Consider the following 18,197-nt stretch of genomic DNA (forward strand, 5'->3'; position numbering starts at 1 on the left):
CTACTTGCAGGTGTGCACGTCGTAGATGCGCGCGCACTCCTGGCAGCTCACGTAGCAGCACCAGTGGAAAACGCAGTGGCACTTCTCCCTGCGCCGCTCGGTGCGTGCGTTGTGGCCGCGACCGCAGCACAGCAGGTCGCAGCCATCTATGCCGTGCGAGCTCACGTTGCAGGTGCGGTCGCGCGTGCCAAAGGATCCCGTCTCGGGGTTGGGCTCACAGAAGTTGGGCGAGGCCTCGTAGTAGACCAGGTCGCGCTCTGTGGGCACCTTGAAGTAGGTGTAGCGTGGCCGCAGGGTCTCCACCCAGCCGCGCGACTCGCGGTGCTTCTCCACCACCATCTCCGAGGCGCTGTCATACTTGTCCTTGAGGAAGTCACCAATGGCACGGAAGTCGGGCTGCGACCACCAGCAGGTCTTCACCTCACAGCTGCCCGAGAGCCCATGGCACTTGCACTTGAGGTGCATGTGGCTGGCGATGGCCTGCAGGAGCGTGCGAGCGGGGGCGTCAGGGCAGGCCCTCAGTCTCCCCACCTCCCACGTAGGGTGGCTGTACTCCTTGCCTGTAGTCCCCCTCCGCTCACCTGGCAAACCCAGTCCCCCCACCTGCTCCATAAAGCTCCGGGACTCCCGGGTGGAACAGGTGCCCTCTCCCAGCACCACCCTTCCGTGTGGTGCTACAGGTTCTTGTGCCATGTGGCTCCCCTGGTAGATCCAAGATCCCTGGAGGGCAGGGCCTGGGAGACCCCCTCCTGGGCTGGGTCTACTTCTAGGCCATCTATGTTGAGTGAAGGAAAGAAGGGGCTGTAACATGTGATATGTAAGTGCCGGGGTGTAGGAGGGAAGTCGTTCATTCTGACTGGCGAAACCCAAGACCTCCGTCTAGAGGAGATGTACATGCGATGGGTGGCAAGGCTGACCTGAGCACGGATAATGGTAGTGGCTGGAGCAGGGTACCTTCAGGGCCCAAGAAGCTGGTTTTATCAGATTGTAGGGGAGTTGCTGAGGATTGTGTGTGTTTCTCCTGTGGGCATCCCAACATCAGGTTGTCTTCCCTTCTCTCTTTGGGGGAAGGAGTGGGGCTGGGGGTGAAAGGTCCTGTGGCATAATCAGAACTAAGGCTGAACTGGCCACTATGATGGGCACTGGCCACATGTGAGGTCCTGAGATGTGGCTGGTGGTCCAAATTGAGAAGTGCTGTTAAGTGCAAACCACATGCTGGGTCATACTAAGTCCCCAGACTTCGTAAAAGAAGAGGATGTAAAATATCTCATTCAAAATTTTAATATTGATTGCATTATTGCAATAACATGTTGGCTATATTGGGTTAAATAAAATTCATTATTAAAGCAAATTTCACCTGTTTCCTTTTAAAATGTGGCTACTAGAAATTGATAAATCTAAGGCTTCATGTGGGCTCCGTGTCCAGATGCTGCCTCTACCCTGTCCCCCTCTGCCTGCTCTTTCTTCAACCCTTCCCAATCATACTGGCACTTTTTTAGGAGTATCTGTAAATTACATTCCCCCACCGCAGTCCAGTTCTGTCTAATCTCCATTCTCCTCTCTTTTGTGACCAAGCTTTTCCAGAGAGGAGCTGCCACTTCCCATCTCTGCCTCCTCAGTCTCTTGTTTTAGTTCTACTTTTGATCAAAGTTATATATGCACATACTTTGAAAAGTCCAAGAGTTCCTAAGACCTATTAAGAAAAACGGGAGTTCTGACCCCACACTCTCATTCACAGCACTTTCCTGGCCACTTGAGGCAGCACCTTGTGCCTCTACACCTCTGCTAAGATGCTTGTCTTGCTACTTCTTGATTTTTCAGTGTTTGGCATTGTCTATGGACCTCTCACCGTTGAGGTCCCATGGGACCTCACTCCACAACTCTGATGCACACTTTTCCCAGCCCCCTTCCTACACTAAAATCTATAGCATAATTCCAGTGAGATCAAAATTTAGTGCTGGCAGTATTGGGGCTGTGGTAAATGTCATACTTAGCTGAGCCACGTGCCATGATAACTCTTCCTTTTCTACAAAACGTTTTGTTGTTGCTGTTTTTCTGTTTGTTTGTTTGTTTTGTTTTGTTTTTGCAGTATGCGGGCCTCTCACTGTTGTGGCCTCTCCCATTGCGGAGCACAGGCTCCGGACGCGCAGGCCCAGCGGCCATGGCCCACGGGCGCAGCCGCTCCGCAGCACGTGGGATCCTCCCGGACTGGGGCACGAACCCGTGTCCCCTGCATTGGCAGGCGGACTCCCAACCACTGCGCCACCAGGGAAACCCCATGTTGTTGCTGTTTTTAATGTACTCATCACAGGTTCAGTCTCACTAACTCCTTTCGTTGTCTAAATATTCTCTTCAAGACTTTCAAACACACCAGCTGATCTATGGATTTCATCTTCTTGGAGACATCTTTTTCAAACGGCTTCTGGTAAATTTTGTGAAATGTGCATGTCTGAAAACAAATCTTTTCTACTTAAAGTTGAAAAGATGATTTAGCTGGGTATAAAAGTCTTGGCTTAAAATATTTCCCCTTCTCAGGATTCTGAAAGCATTACTCTATTTTATTCTAGATTTCACTGTTGTTCTTAGAAACTCTGACGACATTTTGATTCCTGATCCTTTGCATGAAACCAAAGCGTTTTCTGGGAAGCTTGGAAGGCTTTTCTGTGTCACAGGCTGTGGATTTCACAGCAAATTTTGATGTGGGTCTTCCCCTTTCTTGTGCTAATCACTTACGGGGCCTGTTTTGTCTGAACTTCTGCTCTTCAGCCCCGGGAACGTTCTTGTCTTATTTCTTTACCAAATTCCTCATCTTCATGTTCATCATTGTCTTTCTTGGACAGATCCTCCGTATTTTCTATTCTTTCCTATTTTCCATCTCCTTGTCTTTTCTTCTCTACTTTGTGGGAAGCGTGTCTCAACTATCCTCCAAACTTTTTGCTGAGAGTTTTGTTTTTGCTGTCCTATTTTTAATTTCTAAGAGCTTCTTTTTTCCCCTGAATGTTCTTTTAAATTAACATCCTGTTCCAATTTTATGGATTCAGTGTTTTATCTCTCTGGGGATACTGATGGTTTTTTGAAGTTTTCATCCCTTTATAATGTCTCTTTCCCATAAGTTTGGGTTTCTTTTTTCTTTATTTTGGTCTTTACCTTTGTGGTTGCTGGAGGCCTTCCTCAGATGTTCAGTGATCCTTGGCTGCCTGCTCATATTTGAAAGTGGGGCGCCAAAAATCTTGTTGGAACCTCCTGTACGTGGGAGGGACTCATCTACTTGGGCCCTTACTGTAGAGTGATCTGGCCACGTTGCTTTTGGGGGAACCCCCACCTCAATATCTTCAAGTTTCTTCTCTTGGGATGGCCTGATTCTCAGGGGAGAATCTTCCATTTTCCTGCCTAGAGCATAATCAAGCTTCACTGTGGCACTAGGACCTTAGGAAGACAAATGTGTATGTAGACAGACTACTTTCACTTGGGCAGCCTCACCCTCAGCAGTCCAGACGCCTTCTGCTCTACCCTTTTTAGGGAATAAGCCTCCAGACTTCGGCCATGGTGATGGAGGGGTGCTGTCTGGATGCAAGAGGTTGGATAGAAGAGCTGGTACGTTAAAAAGTGCTTTTAAAATAGACTTCAAAATGAAAATGCAGCTAAGCATACACACTTTTTCCCCAGACCAGCAAATGACCAGTCTTTCTGTTTCCAGCCCCATATCTATCTCTACTTCTCAAGATATCTGATACTAGAAATTCCTTAGTTGGTTCTCAGAGTTCTCTACTGGCTTAAGATTCAGCTTTCTCGAGTGTACTAAGATATTGAGTATTCATCTATCTGCTTTTTGCTTTCAAAATTTTGTTGCCATTGTCACCTTTTCTGTTTTCCATGTTCTCAATTGTCTATTTATGTATCTTAAAATTAATTCATTGTCATTTTAGTGGAGTTCTAGGAGAATGCAGAGGAAAATGTTTGTATTTTGTTTGTCATCTTTAACTGGAAACTCCCAGTCATTCTTCAGGTCTACAATTTCTATGGGATTCTTTCCCAAATCTTACATTTTAGCTTTGTGAACATAAGTAAGCGTATTTTTTTCTCATAATCTATGTCTAATAATTCCAGTATTTGAGTCTTGTTTCTGTTTTTTTTTTGTTGTTGTTATTTTGTTTTGCTGATTATCACTCATTTAACAGGTTATCTTTGATTATGTGTGGAACATTGTGTTTGAAAAGCTGTTTGTAGAAAAAAATTTCAGCCTAGCATAAGGTTATCATCCTCCAAAGAGGATTTATCTGCCTTCTCCAGGTACATGGGGATACCAGCAATTTGGGATCACCTTAATGCATTCAGTCTAGAGATTTTACTAGCCTGTACATGTGCATAAGGGCTTGTCTACTTCTGATCTTCCTTTACTCCTCGGGATCCCAGCCTAAACAGAGGAGTTTTTTCCTAGACATAGCACCTTTGGTGGGCCCCTTTTAGCTCTGTGAGGCTGCTGAAAATGCAGCTCAGCATATGCACTTTTTTCCCAGACCAGCAAATGATCCCTGGACAAAAGCTGCCCCAGGCACCAGGTTCAGAGTCTTGTCTTCTCCTGGACTTTGGACTGCTAATTCCTCACTATATGGTTAGTTATTTGACACTTAACAATTATTTTATGGAAGTGTAATATACATGCAAAAGTTTATATATCATAAGCATGGAATATGACAAAATTTCATAAATTACTAGCCTCAGAACACCAGCTCCTCAGGAACTCCCACCATGATCTGTTCCAGTTGTTACACTCTCCCCTCTCCAGGGCATATATTCTAACAGCATCTCCTTGATGACTAATGATATTGATCACCTTTTCACATATTTATTGGACATTTCTAGATTTTCTTCTGTGAAGTGGCTTTCCATTTTTCAGCCAACTTTTCTATTGGGTTATCAGTCCTTTTGTTCTTTTTATACTATAACTTTCATATACTTGTTGTGTGTATATATTGTGAACATCTCCTTCTGTGTGGATTGCCTTTTCAGTTTCATGGTGGTGCCTTTTTATAAATTTTAATATAGTCCACATTATTACATTTTTCTTTCTTTGTGAGTGCTTCTTTGGCCTGTTTAGGAAATCTTTGCCTACTCCAAGGTCACAGAGATGTTCTTCTATGTTTTCTTCTAAACATTCTTTGTTTTATCTTTCCCATTTGGAAATGGGAAATTGATTTTTTATATGATGTGAGGTAGGGGTCAAGATTAATTTTTTTCCACATTGTTATCCAATTGACTGAGCACCATTTATGGAAAAGACCACTTCCCCCTCTGCTGCACTATCTTCCCTGTGATAAATCAGATAACTTATACAGGTGAATATTCTATACTTTTAAAGGGTACTTTTTACATTTCATCCTACATTTGTACCTGTCTTTAGCCGGAAGATTAATGTGAGTCACCTAGTTCCCTGTTGCTAGAAGTTAAGTGTTCACTCTTCAGCTCTCTGCAGTGCCCTGGTTCCACTGGCCAAGGCCAGGGCCAGCTCTGCTAAACACTTTTCAGTCCCTACACATATCACTTCCTATCAGCAGTGCCCCACTGAACCTCTGACTAAGTTCACTAAGCCCCCTTTTCAGTAGGGCTCACAAAGCCCTGTACAGCTTGGTCTCTGCCAGCCTTTCCATCCCCCAAATCTTTTTCTTCCTCTGTTCTCCATATTCTACCTGGACTAACTCACATGCATTCTTTCACCTCTGAGCTACCCAGAGGCTCTCCTGGTTTCCCTTCACCTAGATAACTGCCAATTATTCTGCTTGTCTCCACTCACCACCTCTGCGAGAAGTCTTTTGTGAGAATCCAGCCTGGGTCTGACCTGTCCACTATGTCCAGATCACCTTGTGTGTGTGCATTTCTTCATCGTAGAACTTACCACACTGTGGTGTAGCAGCCTGGCTGTCTCCCTCCCTGGATGTGCAGGAGCTCCTGCAGGGCAGGCCTTTCTCCCATCCCTCCTTCCTTGTGACCCCAGCTGCACAGGTGGACCTGCCATACTGTGGGAATGCCCTAGACCTCGTGGAGCAACTGGACAGCCCTGTGTTTCAGACACCGCTGGGCAGGAGGTGAGCAGACCCCCAGCCTGGCCACCATATACATCCCTCCCACAGCCCACCACCCTGCCTACACCATGCCATACTCCTCAAGGGACCAGGGCACATACCCTGCTCAGAAAGCTTCTATTTCCCAGGGACCCTCAGGGGTGTGGTCTCAGGGCTCTCGGGTTCACAACCCAGGATGGGGGCGGGGGCCGCGGACGTACCTGGCGCCCAGCCTCATTGTTGTGGCGGTTCATGGCGGAGCGAGCGTCTGGTCGGTTCTCCCGCGCGTCTGCAAACTCCCGAGACACCATCCCTCCGAACTCGATGTCCTCACTGCAGCCGCCCCACTTCCAGCCCTCACCGGGCGAGCCCTGGTGGCGGCTGCTGCAGCCGCAGATGGCAGCGGAGCCCTCGGCGCACGAGCGTGTCACAGCGAAGGCTACGCCAGCGGAAGCGATGGCGTGCACAAAGGCGGACTCCCGGGTGGCTGCGGAAAGAGGCGACGTGGTTGGCAGGACCCGGCAGGGCTGAGGTGGTGGGACTGGCGTGGGGGCGTGGCTGCCTCTTCCCGGGCTGGGTCCTGGGTACTCACAGTGGGCGTGGGGTGCTAGACTCGCAGCACGGTAACCGTGGGAGTCGGGGAGGCAGCGCTGCGGTGGGACAGGAGCGCGCGTCCCCGAGGGAGGACCCAAGGAGGAGGGAGAGCTTCCCCAAAGAAAGTATACGGAGGGCTAAGGAGCCCAAGGCAAGATGCTGGACATAACTTGTCATGGAGAACAGCAATGACGGCTGAAATCAGAAAGTCAGATCATAACCAGTGCTGGTGAGGATGTGGAGAAATCAGAACGCTGTACACTGCTGGCTGGAAGGAAACTGGTGCTGCCCCTTGGAAATGGATTTGGCAGCTTGTTGAAAACATACACCTACCCTATGACCTGGTCATTCACCTCTGAGGTATTTACCCTGGAGGAAACCTGTGTCCCTGCAAAGACCAGGAAGCAAATGTCACTGCAGCGTTATTTGTAATAGCCCCAAACTGGCAGCTCCAAAATGTCCATCAACAGGTGAATGGATGAAAAATTGTGGCATAAAATAAATAAGTCGTGGGTATGTGATGTACAGATGGTGACTAGAGTTAATAATATTGTATATTAGAAAGTTAAGGGCATAGATCTTAAAAGTTCTCATCATAAGAAAAAATCTTGTAACTGTGTGGGGTAATAGATGTTAAGCTAAACTTATTGTTGTGATCGTTTCACAATATATACAAACATTGAATCATTATACTGTACACCTAAACTAATATAATGTTGTATGTCAATTACATTTCAATTAAAAATTGTGGCACATCCATGAAATGGAATTCTATTTAGCATACCAGGAGAGAGCATGGATGAATCTCAAAGCAATCATGCGGATTGATTAAAAGGCATACAAAAAAGGGTCCTTCTAGTGTCCCACCAAACCCATGGTGGAGCCCCCATGCCCAGATGTCCTGGTTGGAAGCTTCCCACAGCCCTGCCCAGGGCATGGCTCCTGGTCCACATGCTGCCCACTTGTGCCTCTTTTTCTGCCTGCACACCCTTCCCCTCTTCCACTCCGGACACCAGGTACTGAGAGGCCCAGACGAAGGGCTGCCTCTTCTGGAACCTTCCGAAGGTCAGTGCCTCCATTGGCACCTCGCCTCCTGCTGGCCCCACGTGCTTGGGTCTGGAACTGAATGCCTGCCAGGAACCACATCCAGGCTGTCTCTGACCTGGTATTGGAGCTGCCGCCTGCATGCAGCCTTCTCTTTCTACACATGGAGAAAATGAGTCAGAGGATGTGGCATCGGTTTTCAGAATGCCAGGGGGTGATGGCTGGAGCTTGGGAAGGAAAAGCCGGTGGGGCCGAACTGGGTGAGACAGGCATGTGAGGGAGTCAAGGGAGGCCTGCCTTGGTAAGGCCAGCTGCAGGGGGTCGCTGGGTGTGGGAGGCCTAGCCTGACCCTGGTAGACAGAAGCCTAAAGGAGCTGGTCTCAAAGGACAGGCAGGAAATCGACAGAGGAAAAGCAGGGGGCAGGGGTATTCTGCATGGGGAGGCCCACAAGGGCAGGACCTCAGGTGGGGAGGGGTTGGGCTGGCAGGACCAGAGGGAAGTACAGGGCATGTGGGGGACAGCCTGGAATTTGCAGGGGCTGGACTTCCAGCCAGGCTTCCCCAGACGGGATGAATGAATGCATCATGCCTCCTGAGTGTGTGTAAACATTTCTTCAAGGGCACCAAGCCACGATCCACTCCAGGTGGAGGACAAGGGCCTGGGGGTGCCCTGGGTCCTGTGTGAGCTGATAGGACTCACTCCTGGACTCGCCATTCCACATGTGTGTGTGGGAGTAGCTGCTGTTTGCCAAGCCCTGCTGGAGAAACATCAGGGAGCAAGATGACCTCGTGGAGCTTACCTGCTGATTAGCAGGAATTTTAAAATCCTAGGTTAAAAAAAATGCTATGGGCAGTGGAGTGAGCAGGAGAGATGTAGGAACAGGACCAACTAGGACCTTCTGTGCCAGACAAGGGGTGTGTGCCCTGCTGTGTCCCTGAGCTCCTCTTGGGCAGATGCCCCACTGCAGGCCTGGACACTGCTAGGGCTCCAAATGGCTACAGAAGAGTTATCAAAGGGGGCTGCTCTCTCCTCACCCCACATCAGTGTCCTGGAGGCAGGTGGGTTTCACCCTGGGGAGTGAGCAGAAGTTTTGGGTTGCTCCCCACACTTCCTCCAGCTGCATGGTCTCGCCTGCTCCCAGGTTTGCATCTGAGCATGTGTGTCCCAAAGCTCAGGTGGCAGGGGCAGGAAAATGGTAAGATAGAGCTCCAGCCAGCAACGTGCACACACTCATCCACCCATCTTCATACACATCCACACACACCTGCCACTGAAAAGAGCACATTCACTCCTATACCAAGAACACACAGTGTGAGATGTGTCTGAGGAAGTGCCCTCTGCACGAGCCTCCCGATAGCTGTCAGGCCCCACCCTGCTTTTGGTGACTCTTTCTGTGGATTTGCCAACAGTTCTGGATGGTCCTCTGCAGGCCCCGGCCAACCTGTGTACTCTCCATGTTTTGCCCAGAGCAGGCCTGGACTCTTGCTGCTTTCTGGAAACTCCCAGGTGGTAAGCACCCAGCCACAAACCCAGAAAGGGACTCCCCATTTCTTCTCTGTCAGCCTCCCACTGACAGCTTGGTTGGGGACTGCCCAAGTCTGAAGGCTGCTCTGGCCTCCCGAAATGGCCCTAACCCATCCTGCCTCTCCTGGCTCTTCACCATGAGTCCAGCCCGCAGTATCTCCCAGTTGCACCAGAAGAGGTTCCTAGTTGGGACAGGCACCTCCAGCTTCCAGCTTCCCCCACCCATCCACACACATGTAACATACACACACACACACACACACACACACACTCTCTCTCTCACTCTTTCACCAATATATGTATGCACACACATCCACAGACACACAGACACAAACGTAGGCACACACTCTTACACAGGTATGCACGCACATGCCCATACACACACTCACACATACTGTAGGAGGAGTGTTTTGTCCAGTGCCCATCTGGCTCTGCCCAGCCCTTCTCCAGTTCTTGCCACTGTGTCCTTGCTTGGCTCACACACAGGCTGACTCTGCCCCACCTCCTGCCCTCTCAGCCCTGTCCACCACTCCCTGGCCTCCAGCCACACTCAGCCCTCGTCCTTCCCTTGGGTTCTTTCCAACTGCTTCTCTGCTCATGTGCATCTGTCATGTCCCCATCCCTGCTCTTTGAGGCACAGGCCAGGGTCCTGACCCTGCAGTCTGGGTTCGGTCCACACCTGGCCCTGGAGCCCTCGGGCTCCCCAGGTGCTTCAGGAGCACCCTCTTACATCCATTCTGCCTGAAAGCTCCCTGAGCTGGGGGCTGTGTCCTGTTCACCTTTTGTTTCTAACCTGGAGTCCCAGCCCATCCCACAGATGGTTGTTGGGGAGTGAGAGCCTGGTCAGAGGACAGGGCACGGGCCCTGGGCTGGGGCAGGGAGTCCAGGAGGGTCTGAGCCCACCTGGGCAGGACTACCCCATGGGACCTGGCTCTCTGCCCCTCTCTACTCAGCTTGTCCTTGAATGAATTCAAGACAGCTCCCCTCACTGCTCCCTTTCCCAAATGTCAGCCAGGCAGCTGCCTCCTCAAGACACTTGAAGCCCCTGCCCCGTTTTCCTTTTATAATACAACTGATTAGTTACAGGCCAGCCTAGAGCCACCTTCTGCTGACTCAAAGCACCATGAATAAACAACTGCATGGACACAGACCCCTTTCCTTCTTGTCCCTCCACTCAGAAGACCCCCTGCCCTTATTTTGTCTTTTCAAGGACTCAGGTTGTCCCCCACCTCCAACTCCTTAGAGGGTGGGCTCAGATCCTCATTCTCACCCTTCCAGGGCCCTGGTGTGGTATCTGCCCTCCTGCCCAGGCAATGACCCTGGGTTAGGGGCTGTGAGCTGGTGGCCTGGGGGTTCCTTACCACCCCTCCCAGGGCAGGGTAGAGCCAGTATGTCCTGGGCATTCCTGGAACCCACTGCACACAACCTGGCACCCACCTCCTCCACTGCATCCTCTCTGGTGGCCCTTCTCAAGCCTCAGATTCTCCAAGCCTTGAATATGCTCCCCCAACTCCCTCTGACTCTGCCCCCTGAGGGCCCAGGGCTAACTCCTATAGGAGGATCCTGCCTCTGTCTCTGCCTCTGCTCTGCCCCCTCCTCTAGCCCCTCCTTACCTCCCCTTCTCCAGCTTCTGAGATAAGGGGAGAGAAAGCAGGCCTGGGGCTTTGCTCTGCCCTGAACAGGGCTCGGAGATCTCTGCTTATCGAGCTCAGGTAAACAGTTCAGGGCTGCCAGACACACTTGAGGGGAAGGGTGTGCAGGGGTTGGGAGGGGTGTTCCCCCTTGAACTTGGAGGAAAAAGAACTCATTCCTGCCCTGCTCTGTCATCAACTAGCTGTGTGACCCTGCACACTTCTCTTTCCTTTGGGGACCTCAATTTCCTCTTCTGCTAAATGAAGAGAGGGCCTCCTCACAAATAAAGTCCCGAGGGCCAAGGACACCCTGGAGCCGGCCTTTAAATTGCTCATGAGGAAAAGAAGCCTTTACGAAGACCACGAGCCAGAAAAACTTGAGGTGGTCCATTCTGGCAAAGAAAGTCCCTTTTCAAATGGAAGACACAGGTCTTTAAGTAGTTCCCCGAGATACTGATCAATCACAAAGGGAAAAACTGAAACTCTGCCTTGGAGAAATCTGACAGACCCCGCCTTACCAGAGAAATAGGGGTTGCGGTCAACAGCAATGGGACAGAAGACGGATGGATGCCACATGCCTCCTAAGACGAGGCCCCCACCAGGACATTCCACCTCCTTTGAGACATTCTAACGGAAGAGTCGTAACTTGCATCTAATTATCAGGAAACGTTAAACAAACAAAACCCAAAGGCCTAACCAAGCTCCTCCCAGTCTGAAGGGCATGAAGGGCAGGACTGGGCTGGGTTTAGGGACTTGGGATGGGATCCTGGACAGATAAGGGACATTGGTGGAAAATTGGGTGAAATCTGGGTAAAGTCTGGAGTTCAGTTAGTAGTGATAGATCTTAGTTTTGATGGATCTAGCTGGGTTTGTGTGATGTCAGCACTGGGGAGGCCTAGGAAGAGATCTGGACTCCTGCAGTATTTCTGTAAGTATACAACTATTTCCAAAGAAAAAGTTAAAACACATCCTGAGACTGTGCAGAAGGAAGACCCCCTGAATGCCCAGATGACATCCCACAGTGGTGGGGCTTTTAACCCAGGAAGCCATGGGCAGGCTTTAGGGGGTTCTTAACCCTGCCAAAATCATGAGCTGGAATTCCAGGGCATGTCTGAAAACTCATGTGTTTTTCTGGATAGATTGCTTTTATCAGATTTCCACAGGGGTTTGAACCAAGAAGGTCATGACTGACTGGCTGGAGTAGCCTCAGTTTACAGAGGAAGGGGGACAGGGCTCCCCTAAGGTCATGGGTGGGGCAGGCACAACCAGGACTCAGACCAGGGTCTGAAGTCCAGCAGCTGCCCCAGTTACAGCAAAGTTTTTAGCCACAGACAGCAGCCTTGTCAGAGATTATACAACACAGGCAGCTAGGGAGGGGGAGAGAGAACCATCCTGCCTGTGGGAAGAGAATTGCATCTCAGAGATGAGACTGGAAATACCTCTGTCACCAGCAAAATGTCTTCTTTTGAATGGGCTATGACAGGTCAAGAGAGGAGGAGGCGACACGGGCTATGAGAGGGGGGTGCTTAAGGACCAATTTTGTCAATTTACCAAGTTGCTGCGGTAGAGCCTGCATGAGTGTTTTGAGCTATCTCAGTCCTGCTCTGTTCCAGCCCAGGACTCTTATCCCACACTGCAATTAGGGCTTGGGAAAAGGAAGAAGAAAGGGAATCTTGTAACAAAGTCTTTCTGTAAGACAAGCGTCTTCCATCGAGAGAAACATCTTCCCCAGAAACTTGAAGTTGTCTCATTAGCAATTATTTATTGAGTTCATTTAAAGTATCAGTGATATACCCTTCCTTTCATTCTTCTACCATCTAGCCATCCATCCATCTACAATCCACCCATCCATCCATTTATTCTTCTACCATCCATCCATCCATCCATCCACCCTTCCAGGACCTGAGAGTCTATAATGAGCCATACACTAGGAATATAAAATAAGTAAGATGCAGGGTGCCCATTCTCAAGGACCAAGGTAAGAAGTCTGCAAGAAAGTGGATTGCTGCTCTATCTGATGAAATGTCTAACAACCGAGGCTTTCTGAAAGGTTGAAGGAGCTACCTGTTCTTGCGGTAATCAAGCATGAACTGGATGACCCACTGTTAGGTGGAGGGAATCCCTGCACTGGGAAGGAGGAGGGTGAACCAGAGGAATCCTTGCATTCCTTTAGTGGGAGGCCCTGCTATTCAAGTCAGGTTCCTTGCTTTGGGCTGTGCTGAGTCACCTGCCTTTGGGAGCTTACAGTTTATGATGAAGAGAGTAAGGGGAACAAGGACACACAGTAGGCTTGGCAATGTGAGCTCTGGGGCAGGCCTGGGATGGATGGATGGTGGATGGGTGAATGGATGAATGAATGGGTGGATGGTGGAGAGTGGGTGGATGGGCGAGTGGATGGTTGGATGTGTGGTGGTGGACAGAGGATAGTGGGTGGATGTTGGCTGGATGATGGATTGATGGAAGGGTGGATGAATTGTGGATGGATGGAAGGGTAGAGGTAGAGTCTGGGGCAGGTGAAGGAGGACTATATGGCAAGAGCTGGAAGTCTGGGGGAGGGCAGGGGGAGTCACCTGGCAGGGCTGCATCATCACTGAGGCCAGCCCAGCCCTGGGCACGAGGGTTGAGTGTCACATGTGAGATGGGCTTTGGCAGTTACTTCACTTCCCTGGGTCTCAGAACTTTAGAACTAGAGAGATTTTAACAAATCCTGTCTCCAGATTTGGATTTCATAGGCTTGGCAAGTACTAGAAATTACTTGGGGACTGAAATAGGACTGCAAAATGTTGTTACTTTTTTGAGAGAATAAGACACATAAGAAATGACTATCATAATTTCAGAAAAGGACCTTTTAACATTAAAAAAGGATACAGTTCCAAAGTCCTATATGCTGAAGAAAGTTCAAAAAAATTACTCCAAGGGCCTCGCCTTTCACATTTCACCATGAAGCTGGTGGTTGGCAACTACTTATTGAGCACTGACTGTGTTCTAAGTGGACAAGAAGGCTGCAGGCTCTGTCCCAGAGCTGATTTTCCCTCTGGGAGATTACCCAGAAGGCCCTTTTATCAGGAATTGATAGGAAAGCACTGCCCAGAGGCCTCCCTGCCCTGGGCCCTGCGCATCTTTTTATAACTGCTGAGAGGACTGGTCCAGACAGAAAGAGAGGGCTCCTCTCTGCTGAGCCACCACCATGGACCCTGCAGGCCCTCTCAGTCCCAATGATGTGTGAAGGCTCAAAATGGGTCAGCCCCGGTCCCAGGCTGCCCGACAGTGAGTACTGAGCCCAGACAGGGGTCGCAGGAGAGGCTCCTGCACCCCCCAGCCGTGGGTCCCATGACCACCAGGCTGTTTCAGTAGTTGCAGCTTTCAGGAGGTGAAGGGCCCACCTGCCCTGCTGGGCCCCATACTTCACAGCCACAGGGAGTGAGGAGAGGCCCATCTGTCCTCTCCTGGAAGGGGAAGGCTATGGAGGCCTGATACCAGATGAGAAGAAGGGGATGGCCAAGGGCTCCTGGGATAAGCCCATTGGCCTGAGGGGGCGCTGGAGCGCTTTTCGGAGGATAGAGTGTGACCCCTGGCAGTGGAAGTTCCTGGAAGGGGATTGTGGTTCAAATTCAACCACTGACCAATGAGATCAAGCTCCTGGGTGTTCTATCTGTGGAGTCCACCCAGTGGACCCTTTGAGAAGCTCTGCAGGTAACCAGGTGCCCCAGCAGTGGTCACTGCAGACCTACCAGTGGACCCAGGCCCACTGTTCTGGGTGGGGGGCATCTATATCTGTAAGCAGTCCTCTGGTGATTCTGATGCATCCCTGAGCTGAACTCAGGCTCCATTATGGTCTCAGATTCCTAAGCCCCCTCCTCTGGAAGTTGGCCAGACTCAGGAGGTGTTTGGGAGGGAGGTCCCAGGACAGGATTCTGCAGGGAGAGGGGAGGAGTTTACCGTGGCAAGGGTGTCTCTGACACACTCCCCCCCATTAGTGGGACGTGGAGGTGGCTAACACAGAGGGTCTCACATACTCCCCCTGCTCCGGGCTCCTGCAGTGGGCTGTGCATTTCTGGCCTGGCTCGTATGTGAAGTGAAGCCCTGGGTCACTGGGGCCTGGCTGCTATCATCTGGTGGCTGGGTGGGGATTCAGCCTGGGGCAGGGTGGGGTGTGACCTCCTCCTTGGGAACTGTAGGACCTGCCTGTCAAAGCCTCCTCCTGCCTGAGTTCTGGCCTGAGGGACAGCCCTCTCTCTCCTGGGCGTGCCTGCCCCCCGTGGCCCCTGGAGACCTGGGGCTCCACTACTCCCCTGGGCAGTGTTGACTTTTGGGTCAGACTCCCTGCCTTGGTGCTGGGGTTGGTCAGCAGAGAGGGTGCAGCCCTAAGGCAGGCTCCCTTGTCTCCATGGAGACGCCCTCCCCACGGTCAGGACCATGGCTGCAACCACAATCACCTGCCCAGGGTGGGGAGTCCTGGACCCCAGCCCCATCACTCTACTGCCCTGCAGGGAAGCTTCTCTCTCGCCAGGTATGTGAGGAGAATCCCCCATCCTACAGGCTCGTCCCCACTCAGCTGGGGGCCCTCTGTGAGTCTTCCCTGGCGTTCCAGGTAAAGAGTTCTTTGTGGCAGCTGCTGGTGCTCACAGCTGGACAGGACTACAGAGAGGCCAGTTCAGGGCAAATGGCTCCTGTGGGCACTGAGCCTCCATGGGAGCCTCTGTGGGGGCCGCTCTCTGCTCCCACCTGTCTACAGAGCATCACTGGCAGGACACAGAGAACTCAGTGCTCTCACTCATGCCACATCCTTAGCACACACTCAAGGGCAGTGACTGTGGCTCCCTCTCAGGCACCACTCAGCCTCCTTGGGCCAGGCCTGGGCCTCTGCACACCTGGCAGGTGAGAGGCTGTAGGAGGGGGAGGATGCAGAGAGGCAATTCCAGGGATGGCCACCCCCCAAAAGACTCGCAAGTCCTGCAGTGCCTGTGCAAGTGCAGAGAGGTCAGCAAATGCTCTGTGTCTGTCTCCCTGGCCCATGAAGGCCTCAAGGGCACTTTTAGAGCATTCAGAGGTTGGCACCTCTTCCCTCTACCAACGCCCCAACGTGAGGGAAGAAGAGATGGGAGACTGGCCTGAGCCCCTAGCCGGCAGTTTGCTCCCTTCCCACACAGCCCACCTTCCTTGGTCTCAGAGCTAGCGGGGCGGCCAGGAGGGGGTGTCGCAATGGGCAATGGCATTTGGTAATCCCGTTGGCCCGTCCTGCACAAAGGATGGAGCCACCTGAGAGCGGAATGCAGCTTGCGCCCCGCTCTAGCTGCGGCCCCTGACACCGCCCGGCCGCCAGCACGGCCGGCGTCCTGATTACCTGCTGGGGCTAATGAATCTGGCTTTGTGAGCCACTGTCACGCCGCGTTAGGCCCACAATGGCTCTCGATATTTTATATGAATTTCCCCCCTCGTCGGCGATTAGGCCATAGCAAGCCAGTCATAGCAACCGGGAGGTATGCGCAGCCCAGGGGCCTGGGGCGCGAGGGGAGCTCGCTATTCACACGCTTTAACACAGCACTCCCGAGGGCGTGTGAATCGCCAGCAGCATTTTCACTTTTCTCTTGTGCTTAATCTTGTCGTCGTCGTGGGGATATTGTTTTCTGAGCCGGGCGCGGCAGGGTGTCGCCGGGGTCTCTCCTGGCCCCTTTACACACACCCCCAACTGGGGAGAGTTAATGATATACGGGGGAGGCCGCAGAGACAGTCGGAGCTCCCCAACCACCGTGAACCGAAACACTTTCCGATGAGGGTCAGGGGTTGCAACCTGGATTCAGGGATGCCGGTTCCCTCAAGGGCCCCTTCTTCTCTCTGACCCCTCCTGAGCCCTGTGGCTTGTGCCGTCCTGGCTGTCCTGCCCCGGCCCCGTGCCTGCACGCCGGCCCTCCGCAGATCAAGCCGGGACACACAAGGAGGTGGACAGACCACCCCCTGGAGCCTGGCCAAGGGAAGGGACTCTGCTGGGGAGGGGACAGGCCACGCTGTCCCCCATCCTGATCCTCCCCAGCCCAACCCCCAAGGAGAATGGGGAAGAAGGCAGGCAGACGTGGGTGCTTGTCCCAGGGCTGTCCAAGGGCACGGGCGGAGGGTTGCGAGGGGATATGAGCACTGTCTGGGGAGCCAGAGAAGGCAACAGGCACCCGGAACACACTTGCGGAGACCTTGATTGACACCCACAGACCCTGCCCCTAGGGTAACCAGCCAGGACTCTGACATGATGTGCTTTGAGGGGTCAGCCAGGGTCCCCAGCTCAGCTGCCCAATGGGTGAGGTCCAAGTGCAGACCCCACAGTGAGAGTCAGCCCACTTCTACCAGCAGCTAGGTTCCCTCTGCCAATGGGGCTGCCCCACCTGGAATGCAGATGTGCAGGCCCTGTGTCCTCCAGGTCCTGAGACCCCCGAAGGGAGTTTTGGAGGCACATATGCTGGAATCAGAGGCAGGGTTGAGTGGCTCCCCCAGTCTCTTCTTTAGGGAAGCCACTGTAGCCCAGGCTTGGGGGTGCCTGGGAAAGCCACTGCCAAGGGCACTCTACCGAGGGCACTAAACTAGTGGATGGACACAGGCTGAGGTCCGGTTTCTAGAGGTCATTGATGATGAAGCTGGGGACCATGCCCCACCTGTTCGTGCTGACGTGCTGGGGCACCAGTGGGAGAGGCATCAAGGGTCCTGCTCCCCACTGTGGATGACTCACCTCTTTATGGCCCCTTCCATTTCTGTAAGTTGCAAATGCTCCACCCAGCTGAGACCCAGGTCCCCCCAAAGTCGTGTGCCACCCACAAACCCCCTGGCCTGGACCTTGGACCGGCTGCACCCACTGTGCTTCCCTAGGGGCATGGCCCTGGCTGGGCTTCCTCCAGGAGTGTCTGCTAAGGCGCTGAGGTCTGGGACCTGCCCTCCCTGCCTTTTGGCCTCCCCACCCCTTCACCTCACTGGGGGTCAAGAGTGGGTGTCGGGCAGGTCTCAGGGAAAGCAGGCGCTCCAGGTGTCCAGGGGCCTGCCTGGAGGGACAGATAAGCCGCAATCGTGTGCCAGCCTTCATGCACTCAAAATTCTTCAAATACTTTCTGGCTAATGCAGGTTCCATGGTTCTGCTGCTGCGGAAAGTGAGGGTGGAGGGTACTTCTTCTGAGCCCGGGCTCACCTCTGTCTCCCAACCCCACGTTCCTCGGTGGCAGCTTCTCAGGGGTCCACCTGGCCCACCCAGCCCCCAGCCCCAGGCCAGGCAGATGGTGGTTTGTGTGTGTGTGTGAGCTGGAAGCAGGAGGCATGAGCACACGCTCTTTCCCTCTTATCCTCACCCCACACGCACACACTCGCACA

The 18,197-nt window shown here is 52.3% G+C and overlaps 1 protein-coding gene across 1 annotated transcript in view; it reads right to left on the minus strand.

Annotated features, from left to right (window-relative positions):
* WNT3A (Wnt family member 3A) overlaps window positions 1-18,197 on the minus strand; it is a gene marked incomplete at both ends in the record, with an annotated part of 46,747 nt that continues 28,550 nt past the window's right edge. The window contains 2 exons of the mRNA XM_082836700.1: window positions 1-480; window positions 6,281-6,546. Of these exons, the coding sequence (XP_082692826.1) occupies window positions 1-480; window positions 6,281-6,546 (746 nt within the window). The remainder of the gene's footprint in view (window positions 481-6,280; window positions 6,547-18,197) is intronic.

This window comes from Leucopleurus acutus, assembly GCF_964270905.1.
Source record: "Leucopleurus acutus genome assembly, chromosome: 3".
Classification (NCBI taxonomy): domain Eukaryota; kingdom Metazoa; phylum Chordata; class Mammalia; order Artiodactyla; family Delphinidae; genus Leucopleurus; species Leucopleurus acutus.